We start from the raw sequence: 27616 nt of genomic DNA, 5'->3' as shown, positions 1-27616 counted from the left end.
GACATGATATAAAATTATATCGATGTTTTCGTCGACAATATTACAACCCTTCTATTGTAAAAATGACTAGCCAATCGTACCTTTTGTCGACAGCGTTAATAATAAATAGTAGCATAATGGAATAATACTGTAATTATCTTACAGAAATATTTTTATGTAAATCTTTTTACGTTACGACGATTCTTAATTACTTCAAATAATTAAGTTATACAAAATCTTATTAATATTATAATAGCAAATATTATATATAGATGGATGTTTTGTTAGAAGGTATCCCCAGAACCGCTAAAAAGATCTCGTTAAAATTTGGCAGAAGTAGAATATAATCAGTAAGAACACTTAGGCTACTATTCTATTTTTGTATAGTTTATACATGTTAAAGTTATGTACATATTATGCAAAATTATACGACTCGTGAATAACTTATCGATATACATAATAAATTATCGATATTAAGTGACATCACTATTGTTAGAAACTTATCATCCAAAACCCTTCAACTGCGCTATAAACTGGAGTCTCCTGCGACCGGTCACATCTGACCCCCGCCGGGTTAAGCTTTTCATATAAAGAGAATCTTTACGCCTTCTTTTCTCATTTCCAAGCTACAAGACTTTGCGCTTAGAACTGGTTTGTGTAACGAACGTAAAAAAAGTTCCGTCTTATGGATTTTATAAAATGCTGCTCTAGATTAGATTTTAAATTTAAAAGCATTTAATATTTTACGTGATTTATAATTTTCCTAGAAATTAAATATATAAAAAATTTATATTTACCACACTTAAGTATCACCATTAAGAATTTAATTTTATTAAAAAAAGAAATATATCATTTTTTATTTTATATTTCGAATACAAAGAATAATTTCACAAGTATTCATTGTAAAAAAATAGTACTAAGTATTTAGTATTGATATAAATATTATGATCGTAAAATCATCCAATCATCACGTTCTAATTGATGAATTTGTTCATCGTGTTTTTATGACAATTGTATGCGTAAGTAGGTTGCCATTAGAATTACGAGTCAAATGGGAACTATGAACTTTATAACCAAGGGAAGGCAATAATATTTTTCCTTAGGAAAAATCTCGTAAAAGTCCCTCGACCACGGAGTAGGATTGACGTTAATAATGTTTCAAGAAATTTATATCTTTATGCGCGTCTCTTTCTGCACAGTTAATACAGTTTTATCGTTTTAGTAAAATACGGGGCGAGTTTCATTTGGCCACGCAACTTTATGGTTCACGGCTCGTATTTCGAGATTGGAAAGGTCGACGAGCTTTTTCAATTCAGTTTATACCAGCTTTAAGTTCATTTACGAATTCAAAAAAGATGTGAAATTCGATTTTATTTAAATGTCACTAGTACGATAGCTGATTTGACAGTCAATAGTATAATAAGTAACTTGATCAATCTTAAATTAGAATATTGCTTTAAAACACAGTCTAGATAGAATGTTAGCGAGTTGAGAGTTCATACTAATTGAGGGATCGCGTCGCTGTAATTAGCTTTTGTCAGTTTCTAAGGTTGTAAAATATGTCTTAAAAACTTATTAATGTGACCTTACGTTGCTTTTTGTTGTGCCTATAGAGATCGATGGTTAAATTACAGTGTTACTTTATAAACACGATATCTAAATCTGTATCTGCTTGTTAAGAAAATACTGATATGCCATATTATTCAAAATTAAATTTCCCCACCGAAAAGGTTTCTCTTAGTCATAACCAATAAATTCTAAGTTAATAAGGAAGTCGCATGACTTTCTCGTAAAGTAAAAACATTTCCGTCTCCTCATGATCTTTCCCCAATCCATTAAAAACAAAAACGAAAGAATCGTATTAAACTGGAGTGCTTAATTTCGTCAGAAATGCTTCTTGAAGGAATTCCCATTTTTATCGAGAAATAATTAAATCGTATAGAATGAGGGGATTTATTTAAATATTTTATTTATTCATCTGAATAAATTCATTTTTACTTTTAATATTAAGTCATTTGGTATTTTGATGAGGTTAAATTAAAAAGAAGTCTAAGGTCCTTCGTACACAAGGCAACGTCAATCTTTAAAACCTGAAAATTTTAATCGCTAAGCGACTTACGCAATGGTACACAGCGCGCGTCGCTGACATTTCTATCTGTCATCGCCAGACAGTCGCTCGCAACCTGTTTGTCAAGATCGTCGTGAGTAAAGTCGCTGTAATTTTCAAGATGGCGGAGCAAATCTATATAGTTGACATGTAGCCATGTACTGAAGGAATAGGTGACCATTTGATTCATCGTTGTGTGTACGGATCGCGCGCAACGGTATACTCGCGACGCAGCAGTACAATATTGGTTTCGACGATATATAATGCCCTGTGTACGAAGGTCCTAAGTGCCTATATTAAAAGCGATAAAACGCACAGACCGTATTGTATTAGTAAATAAATTAGTTTTGCCAATTCAGATTTGAAAAGTGAAGTATTGGAAGTAACATTAACTGGACGAACTATTTTATTATCCACAGGTAATTTTTTACTACAGCGCCATCTAGTTTTAGCCCTTAAGGAACTTTTCTCACAGTTCTTTGAATTTCACGGCAACTTATTTAAATAGTAGAAAAGTACTTACATATAACATTGAGCGTGGCATTAGCTCGTATCACCTTATGCATCTGCGCCGGACCAACTTGGCATTGATACTCCGCATCGTCTTCTAATGTCGCATTGACAATACGTAGGTTATATACCCCATGCCTTCTGTCACCGAACATTGTGTACCGAGGGTAGCCGGGTATCACGGATGAAAAACCTGCAAAATAAAAATTTATTAATCATTCCGTTGAAGTACGATATAGATGTTCAAGCAGAACAAATTGCTAGTTTTATGACACTAGTTGGCGCCCGCAACGAATTAAATAAAAAAAAAAAACTTAATCAGTGTACTTTATGTTCTTAGAGACTACGTTCTACATCTATGCCAAATTTTAGTAAGATCCGTTCAGCGGTTCTGAATACCTTCTAACAAACATCCATCCATCTAAACATTCGCATTTTTAAAATTAGTAATATAAATGCGAATTTGGATGTATGGACGATTAGAAAGAAGGTATCTCCAGAACGGCTCAACAAATCATGATGAAATTTGGCATAGATGTAGAACATAGTCTGGAAGAACATATAAGCTACTAATTGTTTTTTTTTTTTTTTTATCAATTTTGCATGGACCGATTCGGGAGGACAGCTACTCTAGAGATAAATTAAAATTGTTCTCCAAAAGTCAAACTAAAATAATACATTCTTGGTAAAGTTCACCACAAAACTTTTAACATTGTGGGAAAGTAAGGAACTCTTTTCGCCCTGATTAAATGATAACAAATACCGAATACTAGGCCACGGCCACTGTCTCGTCACTCCAATAGGCAAGTGTAATCAAGCTGTTAGGAGTAGGATAAATTTTGTGACGCATCGTATCGTGACGATAAAGTTTTAAAATAAAAATGATAAACCTTATAGCTTATTAAAATCGTGCACAACTGTCGTTAATGAAATATTATTAAATTACAGTATAGTATAATTAATATGGGTAATTTTAATTGTAAAATGGTATACATTTTAATTTCCCTTTTAAAATATTCAATGGATTTTTTTTTGTTTCTTTATGCGTATAATTTGGTAGCGTTGGCAATTAGTAAAGGTTAATTGGCGTAGTTTTCGAGAGCGAATTTCACAACAATGTATGTACATAGTTATTTACAATCTGAAATAAAGTAGATATGACACTATCGTATTGTAAACATTGTCAGTTTATAATCTCACTAGTTATATTGACAAATTGTGAACTAAAAGAATTGATTTAATATAAGATCATCACCAGCTCACTATACGTCCCCACTGAGGGGCTCGGAGTCTACCATAACTTAGGGGTGACTAGGCCATAATCAACCACGCTGGTCAAGTGTGGGTTGGTTGACTTCACATATATCTTTGAATTTCTTCTTAGATATGTGCAGGTTGCATCACGATGTTTTCCTTCATCGTAAGAACGTCGGATAAATGTACATATGTAAATAGAAACTCGAAAACACATTGATACATGATGAGATTCGAACCCAGGACCTGCAGATTGCAAGTCAAGTGCTTAACCCCTTAGCAACCGACACTCTATGTATCATATAAAACATATTATGTTAATAATCAGATACTGTAAATAAGCTATTTCTACGTTATTATTACTGAAAAACTAACAATAAAACAGCATTAAAAATTCAGTTTACAATTTGTCTATTTTATTTTCAACAGCTTGTTTAGACTTTAAATCTTATGATCAGGATTCAGTGTCGAATCTTCTAATTTTTTTATTGATCATAAAGATTGATATCCTAACCTCCCTTGAGAAGGGATAGAGGACTAAAATTAGGCCTCCGGAACGCACACTTAGACGAAACGCGGAATAACTTCTACTTGACAACCTGTCTTCTGTGGTCCTGGTATTTCACTGGGCGAGCCGGAAAATTCTTTCAACAGATGTTGCTGGCTTTACCACATGTTTAACCATCTGTGATAATGGAACTGAAATACCAGTCATTTTAATCATTTAAATTCTAAATAGAAATCTTTAAATTAGTAAAAATAACTGTCAAATGTTCATCTTATTGCGTTGCCGTGACTTCGCGGTATATGAGTTTAATTACAGCAGCATTCCATCAAAGATTTGATGGCGTATCCGCCGTGAAACAATTACACGGTTACTCGTGAACAGATTACATAAAAAAAACTACAGAATTAATCACTACCTTATATTTTGTGTTCTAAAGAAACTAGCATTATAAAGCGTTTTAGGAACTATAATTGTTAGATAAAAAAACAATAAGTGTAATTTCTGTATATTACGGAAAAAATGTATCACTTCTCCAGTATCAGATCACCCTTTATACAGGTCATAATGGAATACATAATATGCACACCTGTAATTTAATTTTACTCAAACTAGTATCTCAGACTTAACAAAAAAAAATGGTTATCGTGAGAAAACTATAAAAGATAGATATATGCTATCGAGGACTTTTATTTAGCACATTTAAAGAGCTATAATTCTTCCATACATAATTTTTATATAGGTCCTATAGTTAAGCCTGTGTAAGCGCTGAAAGCAAAGCAAAAATGTCCCTTATTTTCGCAACGCATTTTGAAGCCAAATTCAAAATCAACTAGTCTTCTAGTTATTTTAAAAAATAATCAAAAATTTTGGGACCCATCTGCAACCTTACGATTAAAATAATTTTTATCAAAATCGGAGCACCAGGAGCGGAGCATCGCGGTAACACATATAAAAAATACAGTCGAATTTATAACCCCCATCTTTTTGAAGCCGGCTAAAAATTGACATAATATGTAAGTTAAAAACTTAAACTGTTTTAAAATAAATTCTTTATTTAAACGAAAGGTTTCAATCTTATTCGATATCGAAAAATAAACCTTTTTTACTTTATCTCAATCGACGTTCTTTTAATTGGTGACATTTTCATAAGCTGTTAGAGATACCAGCGTTAATTGGCTATCATTTGGATTAGATGCTTCATTTCTTTTGAAGACTTAATTATACCATAAGGTTCGATGAGCTATAGAAAACAATTTTCTAACAAATCAAGGCATCCATTTTGGAATTAAAAGTAAAAAGTATCTATTGTATAAGATTGTTTTGATTTAAATATTAACTACAAAAATTAAATACAAAAGATCTATCTTTTGTATTTAATCTTACCATTATAAATGCGAATGTTTAGATGGATGTTTGTTTGAAGGTATCTCCGGAACGACTGAAGAGATCTCGATGAAATTTGACTCAGATGTAGAACATAGTCTGGAAGAATCCATGGACTACTAATAAAGTTTTATTTTCAAATCCGAGCTGCAGGAGTCGCGGACGATACCTAGGATATCAATAATATATCTACATTTATTTACTAATTAAAATATTATATTAAAGATATATAGAAGGGGAAAGATATATATTTTTTGTATGTAAATAATACTCAAAAACTACTCGATCGATTTAAAACATTCTTTTGCCATTAGAAAGTGACAATATCACTGATTAACTAGATTTTTTAAGTCAAAAGCTTAGTACAATAAATAATTACTAACATTTACTAATTTGTAAGGAATAAACTCATAAACTACTGGACTAATTAAAAAAAAACTCGAGAGGTGTCAAGGGACACCCGAATGGAACGAAGTTCCTTTCGATTAATTAGTGAAGGAACCAATGTTTATTCTATGAATAAAAAACTTAAGTCTTCACAAGAAGTACATTTTATTTCTATGAATTTTCGTTATATATTGTCACGTCGTTGCCATGGTGAAGTAGCGAAAAGTGTCGTGACAACTTTTCGTAAGAATTTTTTCCGTCTAGCCCCCTTTCACAACGCGCGGTAAGGAACTTCGTTCCAATAATTCCTTAACCGTTAAAATGCTACATTATACCTTTGTTGCATAGGCTACTTAACATGTGTGAAGACGTGAAGGGCAAGTAAGAATGGTTGTATTTATCATCGTTTTATACCAAACTATAAGTCAACATTAACTGTACATGTTATACTATGTCCAAAGGATGGCTTCAAACTACATGTGTGTTGCATTTCTATTATATTACACTGACCTAGTTGGCTTGAAGACGACTTATATGTACTCCATACAAATACAAGGGAATTCCAAGGAAAAGATCTTAATTTTAGATTTTTAAAGATGTCGCCTAAAAAATTTGTCGTTGAATTTATTTTTCTGAATAAATGCTTTAAGAAATTTTATTTAACTTACATAAACTGTGTGGGATTAAAAGTTAACTAAAAAAATTTAATTTCAGTTTGAGTTTCAAAACGGAAAAATTGTTAAGAAAGTATAAATCGTACAAAGAGCGAACATTTTTGGCATATTTTTGTGAAAATCTCAGAAAAACCAACACGAAAAACTAATATCAGAAAAATAATATATACATATATTTATCAAACAAACAAAGAGTAGAAATAAAAAGTAATTCCCGGCTGTATAATATTCCCTTACATTTCTAATACATCGGGCCATTGCTATTCAAAATATCAAGGAGCGTAATATCAACGAAATTCATCCCATTCTCAACTGTTGACGGGCGTATTATTTAATCTACGCCTTAACGTCAGAATTTTCAGGCGGCAAAGTAAAATTTCGTTGCGTAACAAGAAAATTACGCAAAGATTATACCCTAAACAACGGGAGTATCAAATTATACCTCGTTTCTCTTTAAGTGCGTATCGCATTGGTCCCTCGAGCAGGATACGTTTTGAGATATATCACAATGTACCGTAATTTCTTTAACACTACAGTACGATAAGAGTTTAGCTTGTAGAGTAGAGGTAATGCGTTCGCTCTTTACCTTTCTAATTTGAATACTGGTGCTATTTGCCGTGTTTATACTAGTCTATGACTTCTGTTCAAATTTGAATAACAAATGTAAAATAATCAAACTAAAGTTGTACGAATTTTAGTTATTTGTACCTAGACAGTTACTATTGTTTACTTTTAAACAAAGTTCGACGGTTTAACTAATTGTAATTTTCCCTAACAGTACTATTTGTAGTTCTTTCAAACAGACTGAATTATCTGCTTCATTCAAAACAATTTTCTATCACAGTTATTAAATTATATAAATAAAAAGTAAAAAGTAAAATCTCTGTATTTTCATTAATCTATGTCTTAAGTAATTATGGTTAATAACTTACCAAGTGCGAACCCATCTTTTGCCCATTGCACTTGACCGGCTAAGTTAGCAACAGCACACTCGAGTACAGCCTCCGCGCCTTCCTGAACGCGAAGACTTCGCGGCACAACCCGAAAGTATTGCTGCTGAAAGGCGCATGCGCTTGCTAGGACTGAAACAAAGAAAAAAATATATTTCAATAAAGGTCATATTTGAAAACAATAGTGCCGATTTCGAACTAATTTTAAGTTTTCTAGCGATAGATGGCGTTATTCACCATCTTCAATTAAAATATTAAAGTCAAAGTTAACAGATTTTTACAGCCTATTAAATAAATTAGTACGCCATTTTCTATAATAAAATAAAAAAAAACTTGAGAGGTGTCAAGGGACACCCGGATGGAACGAAGTTCCTTTCGATTAATTAGTGAATGAATTGTAATAATTTTTTTTTTATTTTTTTTTAAGTCGCGACACCACACTGTTCAATGCGAAATAGTAATGAAAATATCTGGCTTGCTTTCTATAAGAAAGAGAGAGACAGACAGAGAAACATGCGACGCCGCACAGCTTACAATAGCTTACTATAGCAAAAAGTGTCGTGACAAGTGTCGTGAATTTTTTCCGTCTAGCCCCCTTTCACAACGCGCGATAAGGAACTTCGTTCCAAAAAAAAATAACCAAACGATAAAAGAGTAATACTCGTATATAGCAGAGCATACAGCACGACAGAGAATATTAACACTTTTTAAACATTGATAAGGGGCGCTAGTTAGCTATCACAATTTAGATTGACTTATGCCCTCCAGGTCAAATCACTTCGTCGGTGTATATATTGCAATATAATTCACTTGTCAGAAGACAAAGGACTCGCTTCATTGGAGACTAATACGATCTGTGCGAGTGGTGAGTGGGTGACAAGAGATACTTATACGGCGACGCGACTCTCACTTGAAAGGTGAACGCTCCTTTAGCGTGTGGTGCAACTTTCTTACGTAATCTGGTATCAGGTGGGACATTTTATGTGACAAGATATATCATTACAAGCGATTCAACAAAAATAATTACATCTGTAGTGTGATCTCTTGAGAAATATAAATCTTTTAATGATTCCATTTGTTTCCCGATTGACAGGTGTTTTTATCACAAGCGGAGAATATTGTCTTTTTCTAATTTTCCTAGGCAAATTGTTAAGATTCGACATATTAAATATCAACTGAATATGATTTCAAAGTACCGTATTTTCTTTTAAGACTTTGATGACGAAGATTTAACTTCGTAAACTGTAATTTATAAGTGGCCAATAAAGTGCACAAGTGCAAAGAATCTGTCACATTATTATGACATTCTGTAGCCTTAACTGCTTGAAATTTATGTGTTAGTGCGTAGAAGTATTCTTTCCCGGAATTAAATAACACTAGCTTATACCCGCGACTCTGTCCGCGCGGAATAAAAAAAAATGCACATAAAATAAAAAAGTTCCCATGTCCGTCTCCTAGTTCTAAGCTACCTCCCATCAATTTTTAGCTAAATCAGTTCGGCCGATCTTGAGTTATAAATAGTGTAACTAACACGACTTTCTTTTATATATATAGATTATTAATTTATTTATGTATGAGTTAATATACCACCTTTTAACTTGTACCACAAGATAAAGCGCAGTTTACACTAGCAATCTTAAGCGGACTTTGAAGTGCGCTTGAATTAGCCAAAGTGTGTTTGTTAGTAGAATTGTCACCGCAGTGTGCAGCGAGCCTTAGAGAATGTCCTTGCGTTTGTCCTTAGGTTTAGAATTTACCGTATTGCCTAGACTTAGTTCAAATTTATACTGTCTTGTATATGTAGATTACAAAGTGAGAGAGGTTTCCCAGGTCTTTGCCAAATTTTCTTTTAATTATGTAAGCTTTTGTGTTTTGTTTCAGCTTCGATATAAATTTGTCCTAATGAGGATTCTAACCTAGATTAATACTTCTAGAATACCTGTCCAATTCAATTTATTTTACTAAATGCACCGGATCAGGTAAGGAAAAGGGATTTTTGAATTATATAATTTCTTTAAAGAACATAAAGTTGACAAAGAAATTTTAGTAGATACTAGCTTTTACCCGCGACTTCGTCCGCTCGGAATAAAAAAAATGCACACAAGATAAAAAAAGTTCCTATGTCCTTTTCCTGGTTCTAAGCTACCTGCCCACCAATTTTCAGTCAAATCGATTCAGCCGTTCTTGAGTTATAAATAGTGTAACTAACACGACTTTCTTTTATATATATACATTACTTAATATGTCAAGATTTTTTATTTGATTGCCGATGCATAAAAATATCAAATTAATATAAATAAATTATTGTAGTGAATCAACATTTTATCGTTAATCTACTAGAAGTTGTAAGATGTGACAACACTAAACCGGTAATTAAACAAGTTGCACACACGCGCAAGAACACACATGACAATTTTAAGTATAGAAAATTATTAAATCACCCACACATATGAATCCAATATCAATTGAATTTGAACTTTAATTCTATTACAGTTAAAGTTGAAATTGAAATGTTTTTTTATGTTTAGTGTGGCGAAGTCAGCGTCGATAGTTACAAACGGGATCGGGATAACCGCTTATTGCTTTTGAATTTAGAACGCTTAGTTGCGGTCAAAGCGTCGTTGGGAAGTTAAATAGAAAGTTATTAGAAATTTTATTAGTGGCCAGTGTTGGGATTACGAGAATTTTATTGTTTCTATTTTGAGTTTCGAACTAATGATATAAAGGCAATTTGAAAAGTTTTATAGGAAACTTTTTATTTATTGATATTTGAAAAAAGTATTCAATAATTTAAATAAAATATTGGCAACCTATATAAAAAGTGATTGAAGTAATTAATAATGAATTAACTTATCGAATGACATCTCAAACATGAAATTCCATTACATACCAATAGAAAAACAAACATACATACGCGCAAAATATATTACCATAATGTCAGTTGGGCAAAAATCATACGCCTTACATCTTTGGTGTCCATTTAAATCTCAACTAAAATTATACAAAAATGCGAATGTTTAGATAAATGGATGTTTCTTAGAAGTCATATCGAAGACGGCACAACAGATCTCAATTAAATTTTGTATAGATATAGAACATAAGTTTGGAAGAACACCGAGGCAACTTGAGTATTTTTTTAATTCCGCGCGGACAATGCCGCGGACAAAGCTAGTATTATCATAAAATTTATAACCATGTATTTCTTAAATATGTTAGAATACATTTGCAGCAATTAAACTGATTGAAATGATGAAAAAAAAATTTCATTAAAGACCTCATATTTCGAAAGCAGTCTGGAAAAGTTTCAAAGTTAATTATGAGAAAGTGCCGTTCTACCAATAGGGAAGCAATGTTCTCGGATTTCGATAAAACGCCCCAAAAATACTTCCAACAAAGAAAGCTCCTGAACTCGAAGGAGACCGTAAACTTTTCGGGCTGGTGACGAAGAAAAAACTCAGCAAAACATCGAAGTGAAGTTAGAAATATCCGAAGCGACGGGAACTTTTTGGAGTATTTAGTCCTTAGGAAAGTTTTATTTAAGTCAATTATCTTGACATCCTTACGATATTGAAGACTGGACGGGAGATTTATTTGAGTTTTTTAAATAATTCCTTTTGAAATATAATAAAATGTTTAAATACATTTTTCAAGAGGTAAGGTATTTTATATTGGCAACTGTATTTAGCATAAATATTGAACATAATCTGGAAGAAAACATAGGATACTTAATATATTTTTTACTACCGCACGGACGAAGTCGCTGGCGACAGCTAGTACTATGTAATTTTAAATTAAATAGGTATCGTTAATTTTAAAAACTTTCATAGAGTTTAGAAATGAATTTCTGCTTTGACTTTGGACCCACTAAATTCCTTATACGTCATATAACATAACACAAAGGCAGTTTCTAAGGCTGTATCTAATCAGTGTCAACCCTATTATGTAATAACACGGTTCGACAATTCAAGACTCGATTAAGTATCGAAGTTACCATAACTTAGGTAACAAGGCTTCAATATCCTTAACAGGATACGATTGGGACCTAGATTAGAATGTCGAGTTTACCTTTATACCTATAATTCGATTTATCTAGCTACTTTTACCGGATCTGTTACTTGTTTGGATTGTTAAGTTTAATTCAAAAATTCTTTGGTTACTTCTAAATAACTTTGTTAGGTAGTGGGTGCAGTCGTATAACTACGAGACTGGCAAATTAAATATGATATTTTAGTCCAGGAGAGAGTTTTTTTTCTCTTATCGTCCTAATATCTTTTGACGCGGTTGCTGGAACATACAGATGGCTAAGTGGAAAAAGTATTTAAACGCTAAGACTTTACTTATGAGTGACAAAGTATTCATTGATTTATGAATCTACTAGCTGTCGCCCGCAACTCCGTCCTTGCGAATTAAATAAAAACCTAATAAGTAACCTATGTGTTCTTCCAGATTATGTTCTACATCTATATGTGCAAAATTTCAGCAAGATACGTTGAACTATCCTGATATGAGTTACGGAGATACCTTCTAATAAACATCCGTCCACCTAAACATTCACATTTGTATGTTTTTTTTTAGGTGATTAGTAGAAAACCAAGTACTGAAAAAACAATTATAACGTAATAAATATCTCTAGTGTAGTATCTTCAAGTAAAAAGAAACAAAATTAATTTCATCCAATACCATAGAGCTTAACCCGTGACGAAGAATTGTGCTCCCTTAATATTCCTAGGGGTCTTATTAAACGGGGAAAATGAGGCTATTAATAATAGAAGGAAAAATGATGCTATCAATTAGGGTTGACGGTGGAATGACAGATAGTAGGCCCTACTATGAGATATCGCTGAGATAATCTTCGAGTGAGTTGAAACCATTTATTTCATAAGAAAAATAATCAGTTGCTTTTTAATGGGTAAAGACAAGTTTGGTCTCTTAGACAAATTATAGTTTAACAACAGTTTTTATCAAAAAATTAACTGGTATTATTGATGTATTAGTAAAATTAAAAAACTACAAGTATTGAATTGGATGTACCTGTCTTTCTTTAACAAAATAATGTAATTTTTCATTATACGTTGCTTTTTCAAAGTATAAAAACTTTCAGTTAACATAGTAGTCTCAAAATTACCCCATAAAAATGATGCCTAAGAACTATTAAGGTTTAATAATGTTTTACGATCTCGATTAGTTTGCAATCGAGAACGCTGATTTCTGATCGAGATGAGTTTCAATGGTAAGGGTTCTTTGTACTCATAATAGTATAAGGCATTAATATGAATTAGATACAAGTGATAGTAAAGCTCAACGCGAATCCGGTGTTTCTTCTGAGCATGATTGAACGATGGGCAAAATTATTTAATAATGCTTAAGATTCATTGAAACTTTCGTAAGGAAAACACATTAGCTTCTTTATACAAATCCGTCAATGTATAATCAAAAGCTGATACTGTTTGGTGGAAGGAGGTAACTGTTGAAATACGGAGAGAAAACAAGAGAATAACAATGTTCAAGAGAATCATATTCATCTTTTTGAGTTATCAAACTTCACTATAGAATATCTTTGAAATGATAAGCGACCTCTGGTGGCAAAAACAGGTAACAAAATATCAGTTATGAGTACAGAGAATTTTATGTTATCCATATAAGATGCAGTGAAGGGCGTTCTGGATAATGACTAAGTTAAAATGAAAAGGTTGACTAATAGATCTAGATCTAAATTAGGTTATACTAGTTAGGTTTGTTTTAGTCAGCAAAGTTGTGACATAAATTAGTATATTTCATAAATCCGCATCCGGTATCAATAAATAATAAAATTAGCTAACAAACAATTTAATTTGTATTAAATTGTTATGCAATTAAAATCAGTTTTAAAATTTTAATTCTGTAGAATATAATACACTAACTGTCGCTCACGACTCCGTCCGCGTGAAGGTAAAAAAAGACATAAGTAGTCTATGTGTTCTTCCAGACTGTCATCTACATCAATGCCAAATTTCATCGAAATCCATTGAGCCTATCTGGAGATACTTTTAAACAAACATAAATACATCCATCCAAAAATAGATAAGTAAAGGTATATATGTAAAAATATAACTGACTTACTTAAGAGTAATTAGTGGTGTAATTTCAATGTATTTGAAAAATTATATTGACTCCGTCGTCGAGGAATTAAAAAACAACATAATAAGTATGTGTTCTTCCAAACTATGTTCTACATCTGTGCTAACTTCTAACAAAGATCCATCCATCCATCTAAACTTTCTCATTCATAATATTAGTAAGAAACCTAATACTTTAAAAAGAGTAAAAACAAAAGCTGATTACTAAAACAAAACACCATCTGGAATTAATGTCAGTGCTACTTTCGTCTTTCAAGTAAACTGGAAAAAAACTTCTGATTACTCGAAGACAAAAGCGTAACGATGCGAAACTGTTTTTGCGACTTCGTAAACGTCTTACAGTATACATACAGTCAACATTTCCCAGCCTCTTTTGTACTAGCCTCTGTTGTTGACGGATGGATTCTCACAGTTTGATACTTTGAACTATCTAGAAGTGGATAGACTTCTTTTGATACGGTTCGAGTTCGGTTGGTAGTAGGGGATAGGTATGAGTGGATTAGATAAGAAGGATAAGGACAAAATATGGTTGGGAAAGATGGATAATTACAGTTACCTTAAAAGATTAGAAAAGCCTTTTTACGATAATCTTAAAAAGCATTATTTTATTGATTTAGTCTACACTTAAATTTTTCTATGATAATAGCCAACTTATAATTTCTATCTGTCTTATATAGAAATCGATATTTTTAAGCAGCTCATCTCACTATGAAGCTAAAACTGACAGATGTCAAATGTGACCTATCAAAGTGGACCTGCTATAGTTGTGTTCTTTTAGTGTGTAAGTAAAATTGTGAAATACCATTAAATATATAGAAGTTTGTTAAAACCAATTTGATTATTAGAAAAAGGGTCGAGCAATTAAGGTCTTGTAATTAAAACTGGCCTCCGCCCGCCTTAAGTTAGGGCGGAATTATCGCCCGCCCAAACTCTATTGTAAGGGAATTTCAACTTTTCATCCGTTAAAATATTAAATTAATTCCGTGAAACAAGGCTACAGAAATTCCGGTAATTTCAGGGGAGAGGTTCCTTTCGGGATTACATGGTACTGATACGCTTCGATAGAATTTTGTTTTATGTATATTTGTTTTGTTTTTAAATGTTTTTTAAATATTACAGTAGAATTTCTACGAGAATCAGTCAGTAGATATTGGTAAATGAACCTCATCGAAATGTATTGATTATCCATTAGAATAAACAATTTTTTTTTTTATATCATAATGTGGCAAACGAGTAAACGGCCACCTGGATTCGCCGCAATAGCGAGGCGACCGTTGCCCATAGACATCCGCAAATGTAGATGCGTTTCCTACCTTTTATCAACGGAGAAGGGGACGCACAGAAAGAGTATATTTCTCCTTCCTATACATCCCCTCTTCCGCCAAATCCACTTTCTCTTCCCATCCTTTCCTAATAAGAAAAGAGTGGGAAGGGAAAGAGGACTAAAATTAGGAATCCGGTACCACACTCATCAGACGAAACACGGAATTGCTTCCACTTCACACCTCTCTACTGTGTGGTCGTGGTATTTCGCCGGTCGACCCGACCAATTCATGCACCCAACAAATATTGTTGTTGCGGGATCTACCACTGTTAAGTTAACAGAAACAAATTAAGAAATAAAAATTCAAAAAGAAATAGTCCAATTTCGTACAAACATACATATGAGTAGCATTATTTAAATACAATATTGCATAGAAATTCAATAATTTTTGTAATAACACAAACAATGTTAAGGTTTATTGTTTTAATATTTTTCAAATTCAATAAACAATTGTTCTATGGGTAACATACAAAAAAATTAGAAAGTACACTCCATTGCATAAAAAAAGGTCACGATACTTGAGCGACTGAAGTGGGACGTTATTTTTTAATTAAATTTAAATCAGTACTAATAAATATCGCCCCTTCATTTACGAGTACCTTTTGTTATATTAAAATATTTGCTTACGATTGTATGCGCAGAGTTTTTATTTATTTACAAAACCGAAGTTGGTGGTTATTGACTTTATTAGCTAATGTACAGAAGCAACGAAAAGAAATATGGAAATTAAATTAGCAAGTTTTTTTATTTGATACCGTAAATATTATTCGTGTTTAGTTCTTTTTTTTACAGTGACTGCGTGTTAAGATCAATGTTAGATTTTTATCAGAACTACTAGCTTTTACCCGCGACTCCGTCCGTGCGGAATAAAAAAAATGCACACAAGATAAAACAAAGTTCCCATGTCCGTCTCCTAGTTCTAAGCTACTTCCCCATCAATTTTCAGCTAAATCAGTTCGACCGATCTTGAGTTATAAATAGTGTAACTAATACGACTTTCTTTTATATATACATATAGATAGATTAATAATTTAGTTGTGTTTGAAAAAGTTAAAGAACTCTATTCACGTCTTTTTTAATAACTGAAAAGGAATAATTATTATCACCATCTTTAAGCCTTATATGTTTATCTGTTAACAATTATCTTTGTAAGTTTTTTTTTTACATTTTATGCAATTTAATGTAAAGACTACAGTCTATTGATTTCATTGAAAAGGGAACTGAATTTTTTAATTTCACTAGATTTCTAATGCATTTTAAAACATATCAAATCAAAAAACCAAACTTTAAAATTAAATTTTATTCAACTTACCACATATAGCGACGAACAATTTTGACACTTTGGCGCACATGGTGATGACTTGAACACTCACTGTACATAACGTCAACAACTGTCAAAAATCACCTCCACATTTTGTCACTGAACACTATATCGGCACATCACTAAAGTCAAGTGTCCCAGTTTTTTTGTTATCAAGTGTATTTCACTAAATCGTCACCACCAAGTTGTTTACCAAGTCCGGGCCATCTGAAATATAAAGACAATGTTAATTACAAAATTCTTAAGAAAATCACGTATATTTTTCTACATTAAAACAGTATACAGTCACGAATTATTTTTTTATTCTATTTGGGGTAAAAAGAGTCAACAACATTTTAGTATAACTAATACAGTAATGGAACAAAAGTACAGATATATGAAGTACATATATCTTGTATTCATTAGAAATACAAAGCAATTAATAGCCTTCTTAAGAAATACTTAAAAATTCCACGCAAACCACATTCTAGCGAGAACCAAGCCTGTTTAACTAGTAAGCCACGTATGCAAGTAATTTTAATGTACCTACAATATTTTATAGTTTTCGTGTTACCTTCAATTAAGATATGAATTTCGCGCATATATTAGTACTATGACATTCTTTATTCAAATCAGTTTAAAAACAAATAACATTAATGGAAAAATAAAATTAAAAAATGAACTAGCATTCAGTTACTTTATTTTTAAGTTAGTTTTTTTTTATTTAATTAGTTTAACTAATCTTATTAGTATTATAAATGCGAAAACAGCTCAACGAATCTCGATTAAATTTGCCATATATGTAGAACATAGTCTGGAAGAACACACAGGCTACTAAATAAGTTTTTTTTTTTTATTATTTCGAGCGGAAAGACTCGAGGTCGTCAGCTAGTTAGTAATATATTGACGTTCTATATGTTTTGCAGCTGGCATCTGCATTTCTGGCCAGTATCAATTCTAAATTCAAAACGGACTCAAGCTATAAAATACAACAAAAAAGCTAAACGAGTTCGCTTGTTAAAGTTGATCTAGTCGATGTAAACAAAAAAAAAATGTCGAAGGGAAAAAACGTTTTTTTAGGACTGAAACTGGCGTCGTAAAATTATAACGACATATTAAATTCGTTGATGAAAAAAAAACGTTACGTTACGGGCATGTTGTAAAATTGACGCATAATTCCCTTCTCCCAACTGAGTCGTAAATACGGTCGCGAAATAAATAAAAAATTTACTAACTCCCTTTTATAATGATATTTTGGGATTATAATGTTTTCTGAAGGGATATAAAGGATTTTGGAATATTCATATTTCTGTATTTTAGTTTAAAATCGATTTTTTTTAATTGAAATAAAATCGTACATTTTATATTTATAAAATATTTTCGGTTATATTCTTCTAAAACGATCAAGGTTCAATCACTGGCCGAAAAAAAGGCAAAAGTAAACTTTATCAGACAATAAAAAAAGCTATCACTCTTCACCAAAAACCGGCTTGCTACCATCTGGTTATAATGAATTCCAAATTCAAATTATCGATTCGAATTAATTTAAATATTAAAACCGCCGTTCTGTCTAGATTGTAACTTTAAAATATGGAAGTAAGACCTATCTAATGATCTCATAGAGTGGGCCCACTCGGTGAGAAGTCATTAAGTATTTCTTAAAAAACTTGAATCGAGATTGCCACATACAATCTTTTTTAACCCACGCTAAGCCTATTTGGGTGTCACGTGTGGTACAATTGAAGAGATATTGTCTTATTTGATTTTTGATTTCGGATTAATAAAATTGTGCTTTTGTTTTATTTATACCTTAGTGAAGTTTAAATAAATTATAAATAAATATTAACGTTAATAGTGTTTACGCCAAAATACGAAAAATACATTAATTAGAAGTTTTAGAATTAAATTAGGGGAATACGAACAGAATGCCAAATTATTTGACAAAATCGGTTTATTTATTTAGGCTGCGATCGAACTTAGATAACCGCGAAAACATTAATCTTTCCTGTATTCCTAATTTCTTAATACGGAAGCATACGCGAAAGCTTTCAACTTGTGCCATACCTATAAAGCTATATGTAGGCGTAACGTTGTTTGTGTGGGGCAATTATTTTGTCTTGCCGTCTGTCTGTGCGTTTGCTCAAACCTTTTGTTGCTGTTTGTATGTTGAATTTATTTTATTGTTAGTACAAACTGTTAGGACAATTCTGTAAGACTGTTTGGATTAATTTTTTCCAAGGAAATGAGATTCTTTACATTTTTTTTCCGTCGTTCTCATATATTGTTATACGTTTTGTTTGCATTAGAAATATCTTGGTAGCTAAATATTGTAGGAATTTCATATTTACTATGTTACCTCTACTCTAATGCTCGTTCTTCCATAGAGTTATAAACATCTTTGTTTCATAGATATATCAGGATAATAGGATCATGTAAGAGGATATTTTTCTATAGTAAAAGAAAATCTTATACAAGCTTAAGTATACCTAAATATTGTTACTTTTTAGCCGACTTCAAAAAGAAGGAGGTTATTAATTCGACTGTTTTTTTTTAATGTGTGTTACCGCGAAACTCCGCTCCTGGTGGTCCGATTTTGATGAAAATTATTTCAATCGAAAGGAAGTGCTTGCAGATGGGTCCCATATTTTTTTATTATTTTTTTTTATCTACGAATCAAATAACAAGCGTTTCTTGCTTGTTATTTGATTCGTAGATAATGTTCTCCAGAATGTTATAACAAGTAATTTGGTCTTGTTTTGTTAAGTAAATTATAGAATTATTTTTATATCATAGAGTGACAAAGGGGCGAGCGACAACCTGAATTCGCCCAAAATAGCGAAGCGACCGCTGCTTATAAACATCCGTAATTTCAGTTTTACGTTACCTTTTATAGACGGAAAAAAGGACACACAGAAATCGATTATTTCCCCATTCTATGCTTTTCCTCCTTCGTCAAATCCAATGCTCCTTACCATCTTTATAAGAATAAGGTGAGAAGGGAAAGATGGCTAAAGTTAGGCCTCCGACGAACTTATTTAACCTTTTAAGAAATTAAATTACAACATCATAATACCAACCTCTACTAACGTCAACAGTGCAACTAGATCCATGACGAACTATAGCTATCTTTGTTCCTAAGTTATACACATTTTGTGACAGTTAACCGTGATACCTTGCTCCCCGGGTCAGATAAATTTGTCGCACTATACTAGTTACACTATAATCATGACCTAAAAATAAATATATAACTATAATATATTAATGAGCATAAACTATAAATATTGAATACACATTAATTCTCGTATAACATACGATAATAGCATAATAAAGCGGTATCGTAATAATTTTATATGTTATAAAATGTGACTATATTGCCTTGTAATAATGTCGCTTTACTGTAATTTAATTTATGATGGTATATATAAAAAAGATAAAAGCATAAAGTTCACAACACAAAAGTTAAAAGGAATGGAAAAGAAAGATAAAAGTTGAATAAAGAATAGTAACAATCTTAATATTAAAATATATAATTATAAATATTATAAAACAAAGCTTTTTTGTGATCTCCGCTTGGATTTCATGTTCTGCTAAGGCACGGAACATAATGTAAATAAAAGAAACATTCCTATTTTGAAATATAACTAGCCGATAACAAATAAAGAATTAGAAAAAAGAAAAAATAATTCGAAATTCAAAAACGCCGACGCCAACATAAATAAATAAAAATCCAACACATTCGCAATAACCGACCCATGTGCTGGATCCGTGGGAAACCCAATCCGACATGTGTGCGACAAGTGTGGCAACAGTATTGCTATCTTTTTTATTTTGAAACGTTCAGTGACCAGTTGATATGTGATTGTTTTTTCAGTGACGTTTGAATTTTGGTACTAGGAATGACAACTAGGATTTCTATTTTGGATTTATCAAAGTTTCCACAGCCAATGTGAAAGGGATTCCTTGTTGAACATGTGTTTCACTCAACGTACAAAATCTAAAAAGATTACGTAAGCCGCTTAAGGGTTTTATTATTAAAAAACATAACAAACATTTGAATATCGAATACCGATCCTTACTTTTTTATTATCTAATGGCCTGTTTAAAAAATTGGCCAGTGTTTCCGAGAACGATAAAACTGATCTGGGAGCGAATTAGATATCCCTCGATCACGTCGCCGTGTAATAAAAAAATATGCAAATTTCATTACTATCACTAATGTAAAAAAAACTACAATTGAATATTCTAAAATTATAACTGGCTGGATGTAATTTTATAAAACTAATTATGAAATAAATGGTTAAAAATTAATTACATACATATGTTTGAAATGGTTTTGTGTAATTATTAATACTGAAATCAAATAAAAATTCTTTCATACATCTGGCCAGTCTGAGAAAATCAGTACCTTCTTAAATAGATCGTAAAACTGCTTAGATATATATATATATATATATATGGTTCAATTATGTCGCAACCAATTTTAAAAATGAATTCGTATTCCGTCATCAATCAAACACTATTCAAGGTGTATTGAACTTCAAAGCAATACATATCGAGTGATGATTCATCAGTCTTCCATATTGTGAGAATTCTACTAGGAAATGCAAATCGAACAGCTTCAGAATTCTAATTAGGTGAAGTGCATCGCAATGAAACACCCGCTATAATGTTAATAAGGCTATTCCTAGTACAAAAAGTATGAAAATTCTATCACGATTTATCGCTGGTATGTACAGATTTATTTGTGACTGCCTGTAATTTAAATTGTATGAAAGATTTTGAAGTTTTGGGTGACATTTAGTTTGCATTCATCCTCACAGTGTCATTGTATTAATAGATGGCAAGGAAAAATTTGTCTAATTTTTTTATATTTTAATAGATTCAGTTTTATAGGTAACTAGCTTTAACCCGCGACTCCGTCCGCGTGGAATAAAATATAGGAAACGGGGTAAAAATTATCCTATGTCCGTCTCCTGGTTCTAAGCTGCCTGCCCACCAATTTTCAGTCAAATCGATTCAGGAGTTCTTGAGTTATAAATAGTGTAACTAACACGACTTTCTTTTATATATATAGATGAATATAAAACTAATCGATTTTTTTTAAATATTACATATAAGATGTAATTTTAATATTTACTGGTAATGGATACAAGAGTCGTTATAACTATTGATCGACGGCTTACAAAATACACAAACATTTCAATAATACATGTTCTGACGTGAATTTAAACATCACCGTTTTATTCCAGCCAGTGGCTTTTTGATTCACGCAAAATTTAAAACAAGTATTTCCCGTTCAAATATGGAACGACATAAAATGGAACATATTTTTTCAATGTATTTAAAAAAAATAACTGGCAGTTTTGAAAAAAATTGCCAGTAGCATAAGAAAATTATTTAATGTCACAACTTAGCATTTGACATACGGAATAAAAAAAAAATAAGTTAATACAGTATGTTTGTATTGAACACATGTGGCTGCTAAATATGGAAGGCACATTGCCTCAACGCGGGAGTCTTGGAGCTATACAGGGGGGTCAAGAATTATTTCTATTCTATTTACATTCGTGCAAACTTTAATGCAAATATGAAAACGATATAATCTTGAATACTGTTTCTATTTTAGATTCTTGGCACGAGAAAAGATAAAATGAGATTTATTTAGACATCTTAGTTGAATTATAAACATTAAACTTAAACAGTTTTTACTGTGACAAAAAGGTAGGTAGATATAAATATTAATGTTGCATTGTTCTGTGAACTATATAACTAAACATCTTAAATTTAAACATCATGTAATCACTATGAAACCTAAATTAAAATGACCAATAGAAACTTAGTTTATTAATTTTACTTTTTAAAAATTTGTGTAACACATTTTGTTGAACTAATTTTTTCATATCAAAAAGGCAGCTAATGAATAGACTATTTTTTAACAGACAATTATCAACATATATATAGAATGAAAAATTAGCAACTTCCTGCATATAATTATTTTATACTAGCTATCGCCCGCGACTCTGTCCGCGCGGAATTAAAAAAAACATAATAAGTAGCCTTTGTGTTCTTCCAGACTATGATCTATATCTACGCCAAATTTCATCTAATTCCATTGAGCCATTCTAGCCTTCCTTACTTACTTAAAGATACCTTCAAACAAACATTCATCCATCCATCCATCTAAACATTCGCATTTATAATATTAGTAAGATTCTAAATCAAAATACAATATATAGGATTGGCGACCAGACGTGGTTATAAAACAAGTAAAACAGGTTCACGAGTTATCCACAGCACTTCATGAACGTAATTACTTGAGTAATGATAACAATTTAACTACATATTTTCACATCATTAATGTTTAATCTGTAAAGATTATAATAATCTACTAAAATTAATAATTAAAAAAAACACTAACTATATCTTATTAATATCCAGGGAAGAAAAAAAAATTATTGCTACCTCACTCAGTCTAATCTAAACTATCCTAGAAAAACTTGCGTAAAATATAACGTATTTAGACATATAATTGCTACATAAGTTCAAGGGTAAAGTAAATAATGTTCTTTTTTCTTTGTAACTTTTTAAATATTTTGACTACTTTTCTGCTATCTAGATAATTGGATTAAGTAAATACATGTAAGTCCTAAACTTAAGTTTAACATAAATTTTGCAAAATTACGTTTGTACGTAGAAAACTAACTTAATTTAGCAAAATAAATAACTTCAATAGATTAAAAGTTGACGGTCAAATTAAACATTTTTTCACTAATATTTATACAAATGAAATTTCCCGAGTTTTTTTCAAATTGGTATAAAGTTTTAATTACATAAAAATATGCCGACTCGACTATAACCGACCTACTTTACAACATCCTGTATAAAAAGTGTGACATGCGATATTAAAAATATTGTTCCATAGAATATCAGACCAACGGACTCGTATATAAATAAATAGAAGCCGAGCGCGTTTAATTTAGAATTCGCAGTATGTGATGAAAGAATATTGTTACATTGTTTTCTTAATTGTGTCGTTGGAAGATTTTTTAATCATACTTTATTATTATTAAGACTAATAGTATGAATTATTTATAAAATAACTAGCTTATGCCTGCGGCTCCGTGTGCGCGCAATTAAAAAAAGACTTAATTAGTAACCTATGTGTTCTTTCAAACTATGTACTACATTTATGCCAAATTTCAAAGAGATCCGTTGAGGCGCTGCGGAGATACGTCTTACAAATATCCAAACTTTCGCATTTGTTATATTTGTAAGATTTTCAGAAACTATTCCTGTACTGATTACATTTACCACGACAGTAAGAATTGCATAAAAATAAATTTAGCCGTTTCTGAGATTAGCTCGCACAAACGTACAGACAACGCGACAAGCTGACAACTCTAAAAATCTCCATTCTGAGTTATATAGCGTTGACAAAATTCACATTAATTATTTTACTTATGTTCTCAATATCCTCATTATCATAAACAGATAAATAGCTACTTATTAGGTAACTCATCCATTGCCCAATTTTTTTTAATTACTCGCTTATATACTGTCTCGTACAAAAGGTTATATTTTATAAACACTTGAAAATCAAGAAACGGAAACCTTTATAATATCGCACCCTTATTGGTAACTAAGGTGCGGTAACTTTGCGGTCATCTGTCGGCGGATGTCCATCCTGTCAGGTTTCTTACAACCGGTTCGATCTACAGTCAACAAGTTCGATTCCGTTTTATTTTATATATTTTTATTTTTCGCATCGAACGCGTCTCGTAATAGATACATCGATTCCCACAGAAACTGGTTTTGTACGACGATTATTAAATTGCTTTTTTAATTGTTTTTTTTTTTTAAAGTGAGTGAACCGTTTGTGATATTGTAAGTGTACATGTAAATAAAAACTTTTTCCCACGCCTACTCCTTAGGGAATTAAAATTTGTTTTTTCCCAATGTGTTCCTAAGTCACTGGTCAAATTAAAATGAAATTTTGCTAGAATATGTCTAGATCATCAGAGAAAGTTTGTTACCTTAAAAATCTAAAAATTATACAACATAAGTTGGATTCAAATGTACCCAATATATTTTTGCAATTTTACAAAGGGAATGAGATTAGTGACAATATTTTTGGTAATACTCGTATGTGTTACGACACTGCAGATTAGATACAAAAATGTATGACATCTGAACATATTGTATTGATACATAATGCGTCACGGTGGGCGTATGGTGTTATCAAAAACAGACTGGTTATTGTCATCACAGCCCAGATCGAATTTCATGATAATAATTATTTTGGACATGCTCGAAAAATCTAATCCACAATATTTGGATACTAGCTGTTCTTTTTATTACTTTTTTACTATATGACATTAACGTTTGAATTTTAGTCTTACTAATATTAGGAAGTTTAGATGCATGGATATTTGTTAGAAGGTATCTCCGTAACGGCTTAACGGATCTTAATGAAATTCGTCACAGATGTAGAAGTTTTTTTTTAATACCGCGCGGACGGTGTCACGGGCGACAGCTAATACTAAATAAACCAACTGATATGTTTTAGGGATTTTTTTTTTTTTTTAATTGATAGGCAAAAGATTAGCGTGGTACAGACATATGCAGAGTATTATGATCATAGAAACAAAACAAAAAGGAATGACGTGGCTACAATGGTAGAAGACCGAAGAAAATATGAATGGATTGTTTGAAAGAGGATATGCGTATGAAAGGAATGAATTCAGATACGACGGCTGATAAAGATGTATTGAAGAGTAAATACTGCGTTAACTATGTAGTAAACAGAACAGACTGATCTTAAACTGAATTATTTTTTAAGTAAATATGTTACATTTCATTGTTATAAACTAATTCACTGTCGGCTGTGACTTCGTCCAAACGAAATTTTAAAAAAAAGTAAGTAGCCGATGTGTTCTACCAGACTATGTTCTACATTTGAGCCAAATTTTATGAAGATCCGTTGAGTCGTTCCGGAGATAGTTTCAAACAAACATCCATCCATCCATCCATCGAAAGATTCGCATTTATATTAGCAAGATAGACAAAATCACACCAACAGATATTCTAAAGTATAGAAGAAATAAAATGTTGACTCAATCCATCAGAATACATTTTAGAACTAATTTTGATTAACAAAATAAGAATTTGACATTTCTATATTTCCTGCTTACTCATATTCAACAGACTAAAAAATAAAACAAAAGTATTAAAATAGTTCAAGAGTGCTCCCGCAGAGCGAAACAAGTTAAAAATTAGTTGAATCGTTTATTTTTAGAAAAGTTGAAAAAGATAGAAAATTAACAATTAAATTGAAAAGAATCTATTCTCAAAAAATTGAAATTAAAATTTTATATTTACTTTGAATTAATTATTTCTGAATGTGACCGTGTAAAAATATTTTCATGTCACATTAAGTAACATCCTGTATGTAGTTATAGATATTTATATATACAAGCTATGTAAACAATGGCAACGAAAAATATAACAAAATAATATAATTTCATAGTTATATTGTTCCTATACATAATTATGTTTTCAATATATTGTAAATAGAACAATAAAAGATATTGTAAAAGAAAAGGTATATAATAACTTATTTATTACCTTTTCTTTGCAATTATATTTAATAATTTTCATAAACAGTAGTAATATGAATATTTATACTCGTAGTCATGAAAAATGTACGTAACACTTTTGCATTTCACAGATTACGTCTGTGTAATTATTTCATACGTATCAAAGAAATGCTGAAACGAGCGGTTTTATTTAAAAGTGTTCGAGGTTTTTCGTATAATTAAGTTTGACAAAAAAATGCTCCCTATTTCAAATACGTCCCACTTTAAATAAAAGGGTCCGTTTCACATTAATTCAATTTCTTCAATACGACAGTTTTATTATTACAAAGTAAACAAACGAGTTAAAATTAATTCCAAATATTAATTAAAATGAAATCAATACTCATTTATAGCTAATTAAAAAAGTTACGAGTCTCTTAAATGGTATGAATAAAATGGGGTCTTAAAACTCCCACGACAAACCAGTATGAACGGAAATCAGCCATCTCATCCATCAAGACTTGGATCCATCCGGTGAAACCGGTCCATGGGTTTCCATTCATAAAAACACACACAACCAACACAATCACTGTAATCCAACACAATAACAAATAATCCAAGGAATCGAACTCGCGAATTTACACAGTCGTTATCATCGATGGGTTCGGATGCCACAGGTGTTTTATGTGTTATCACAACACGACCGTACCGGACGAGTGCTGAATGCGATCTGGCTCGGTCGCGGCGTGGGGTGGGGCGGAGGCTGCGCGGGGCGGCGCAGGGGGAGGGGGGAAACTGATCAGTACGAGGTCCCGGGCAGCAGAGCCTGCGTGATGCTTGCGACGCGTTGTGCGTCTACGTAATGAGCGTGCTTGATGCGTTTGCTGTTTTTGTGAGTGATACTGGCTGGAATGTTTTTTTTTGTTTTCGTTCTAAGACGTAATAGGAGTCTTGTGAATTTTGTATTCCGAATTTCGCATTTGAAATTTGAATCCATTCTTTTTTTAAACATGCATTCGAAATTTGAACTGATATAATTTTATAGTCTCTTACCCACAAAGATATTTTTGTATACCTACTTAGGTAAAAGCTTATAAATAGGTACATGTCTCGTACATCGTTATTTATTACTCAAAACTTTAGATTATAAATAATAACCTTTCTTGCCCGTCTCCTGTGACGTAGCAATTACAAATATATCGGCGATATGTAATTTTAAATAAGCTAGTTAAAGTTAGGTAATTAATTGGCTATTAAGGGTGTCCCTCAGTGTAGTTTCATCAAACTAAATTTACACTGAGACTTAGCTATACTGCAGTAAGAAAACAACGTCTACGGTAAATATGAAGCGTGTTCATGTATCTATAAGGCATTGAAACCGTCCTGTGGTTTTCGACAAAGGGAGCGGTAGCCATTGACATCACTGCGCCCCCGCTTGAGGGGGATCTCTTGACACAAGGGGCGTTTGTGTTTTTTATACTTTTTTTTTACTACATGCTACTTGAACTCAGTTCATTCGGATACGACGTTGACTTTTATATTATTGATT

At 31.8% G+C, this 27616-nt stretch overlaps 1 protein-coding gene across 1 annotated transcript in view; it reads right to left on the bottom strand.

The window, feature by feature from the left end:
- The window catches only part of LOC106711564 (nephrin), a 197915-nt gene extending 171134 nt beyond the window's left edge, over nt 1–26781 (bottom strand). Inside the window, exons 1-4 of the mRNA XM_045684815.1 lie at nt 26551–26781; nt 16505–16720; nt 7735–7884; nt 2610–2789 (exon numbers count right to left, since the gene is read on the bottom strand). Coding sequence (XP_045540771.1) covers nt 2610–2789; nt 7735–7884; nt 16505–16544 — 370 coding nt within the window. The 5' untranslated portion in view covers nt 16545–16720; nt 26551–26781. The remainder of the gene's footprint in view (nt 1–2609; nt 2790–7734; nt 7885–16504; nt 16721–26550) is intronic.
- Between the last annotated feature and the right edge of the window lie 835 nt (nt 26782–27616).

This window comes from Papilio machaon, chromosome 27 (assembly GCF_912999745.1).
Source record: "Papilio machaon chromosome 27, ilPapMach1.1, whole genome shotgun sequence".
Classification (NCBI taxonomy): domain Eukaryota; kingdom Metazoa; phylum Arthropoda; class Insecta; order Lepidoptera; family Papilionidae; genus Papilio; species Papilio machaon.
The sequence above is the reverse complement of the archived record's forward strand: the minus strand, read 5'-3'. Positions and strand labels throughout refer to the sequence as shown.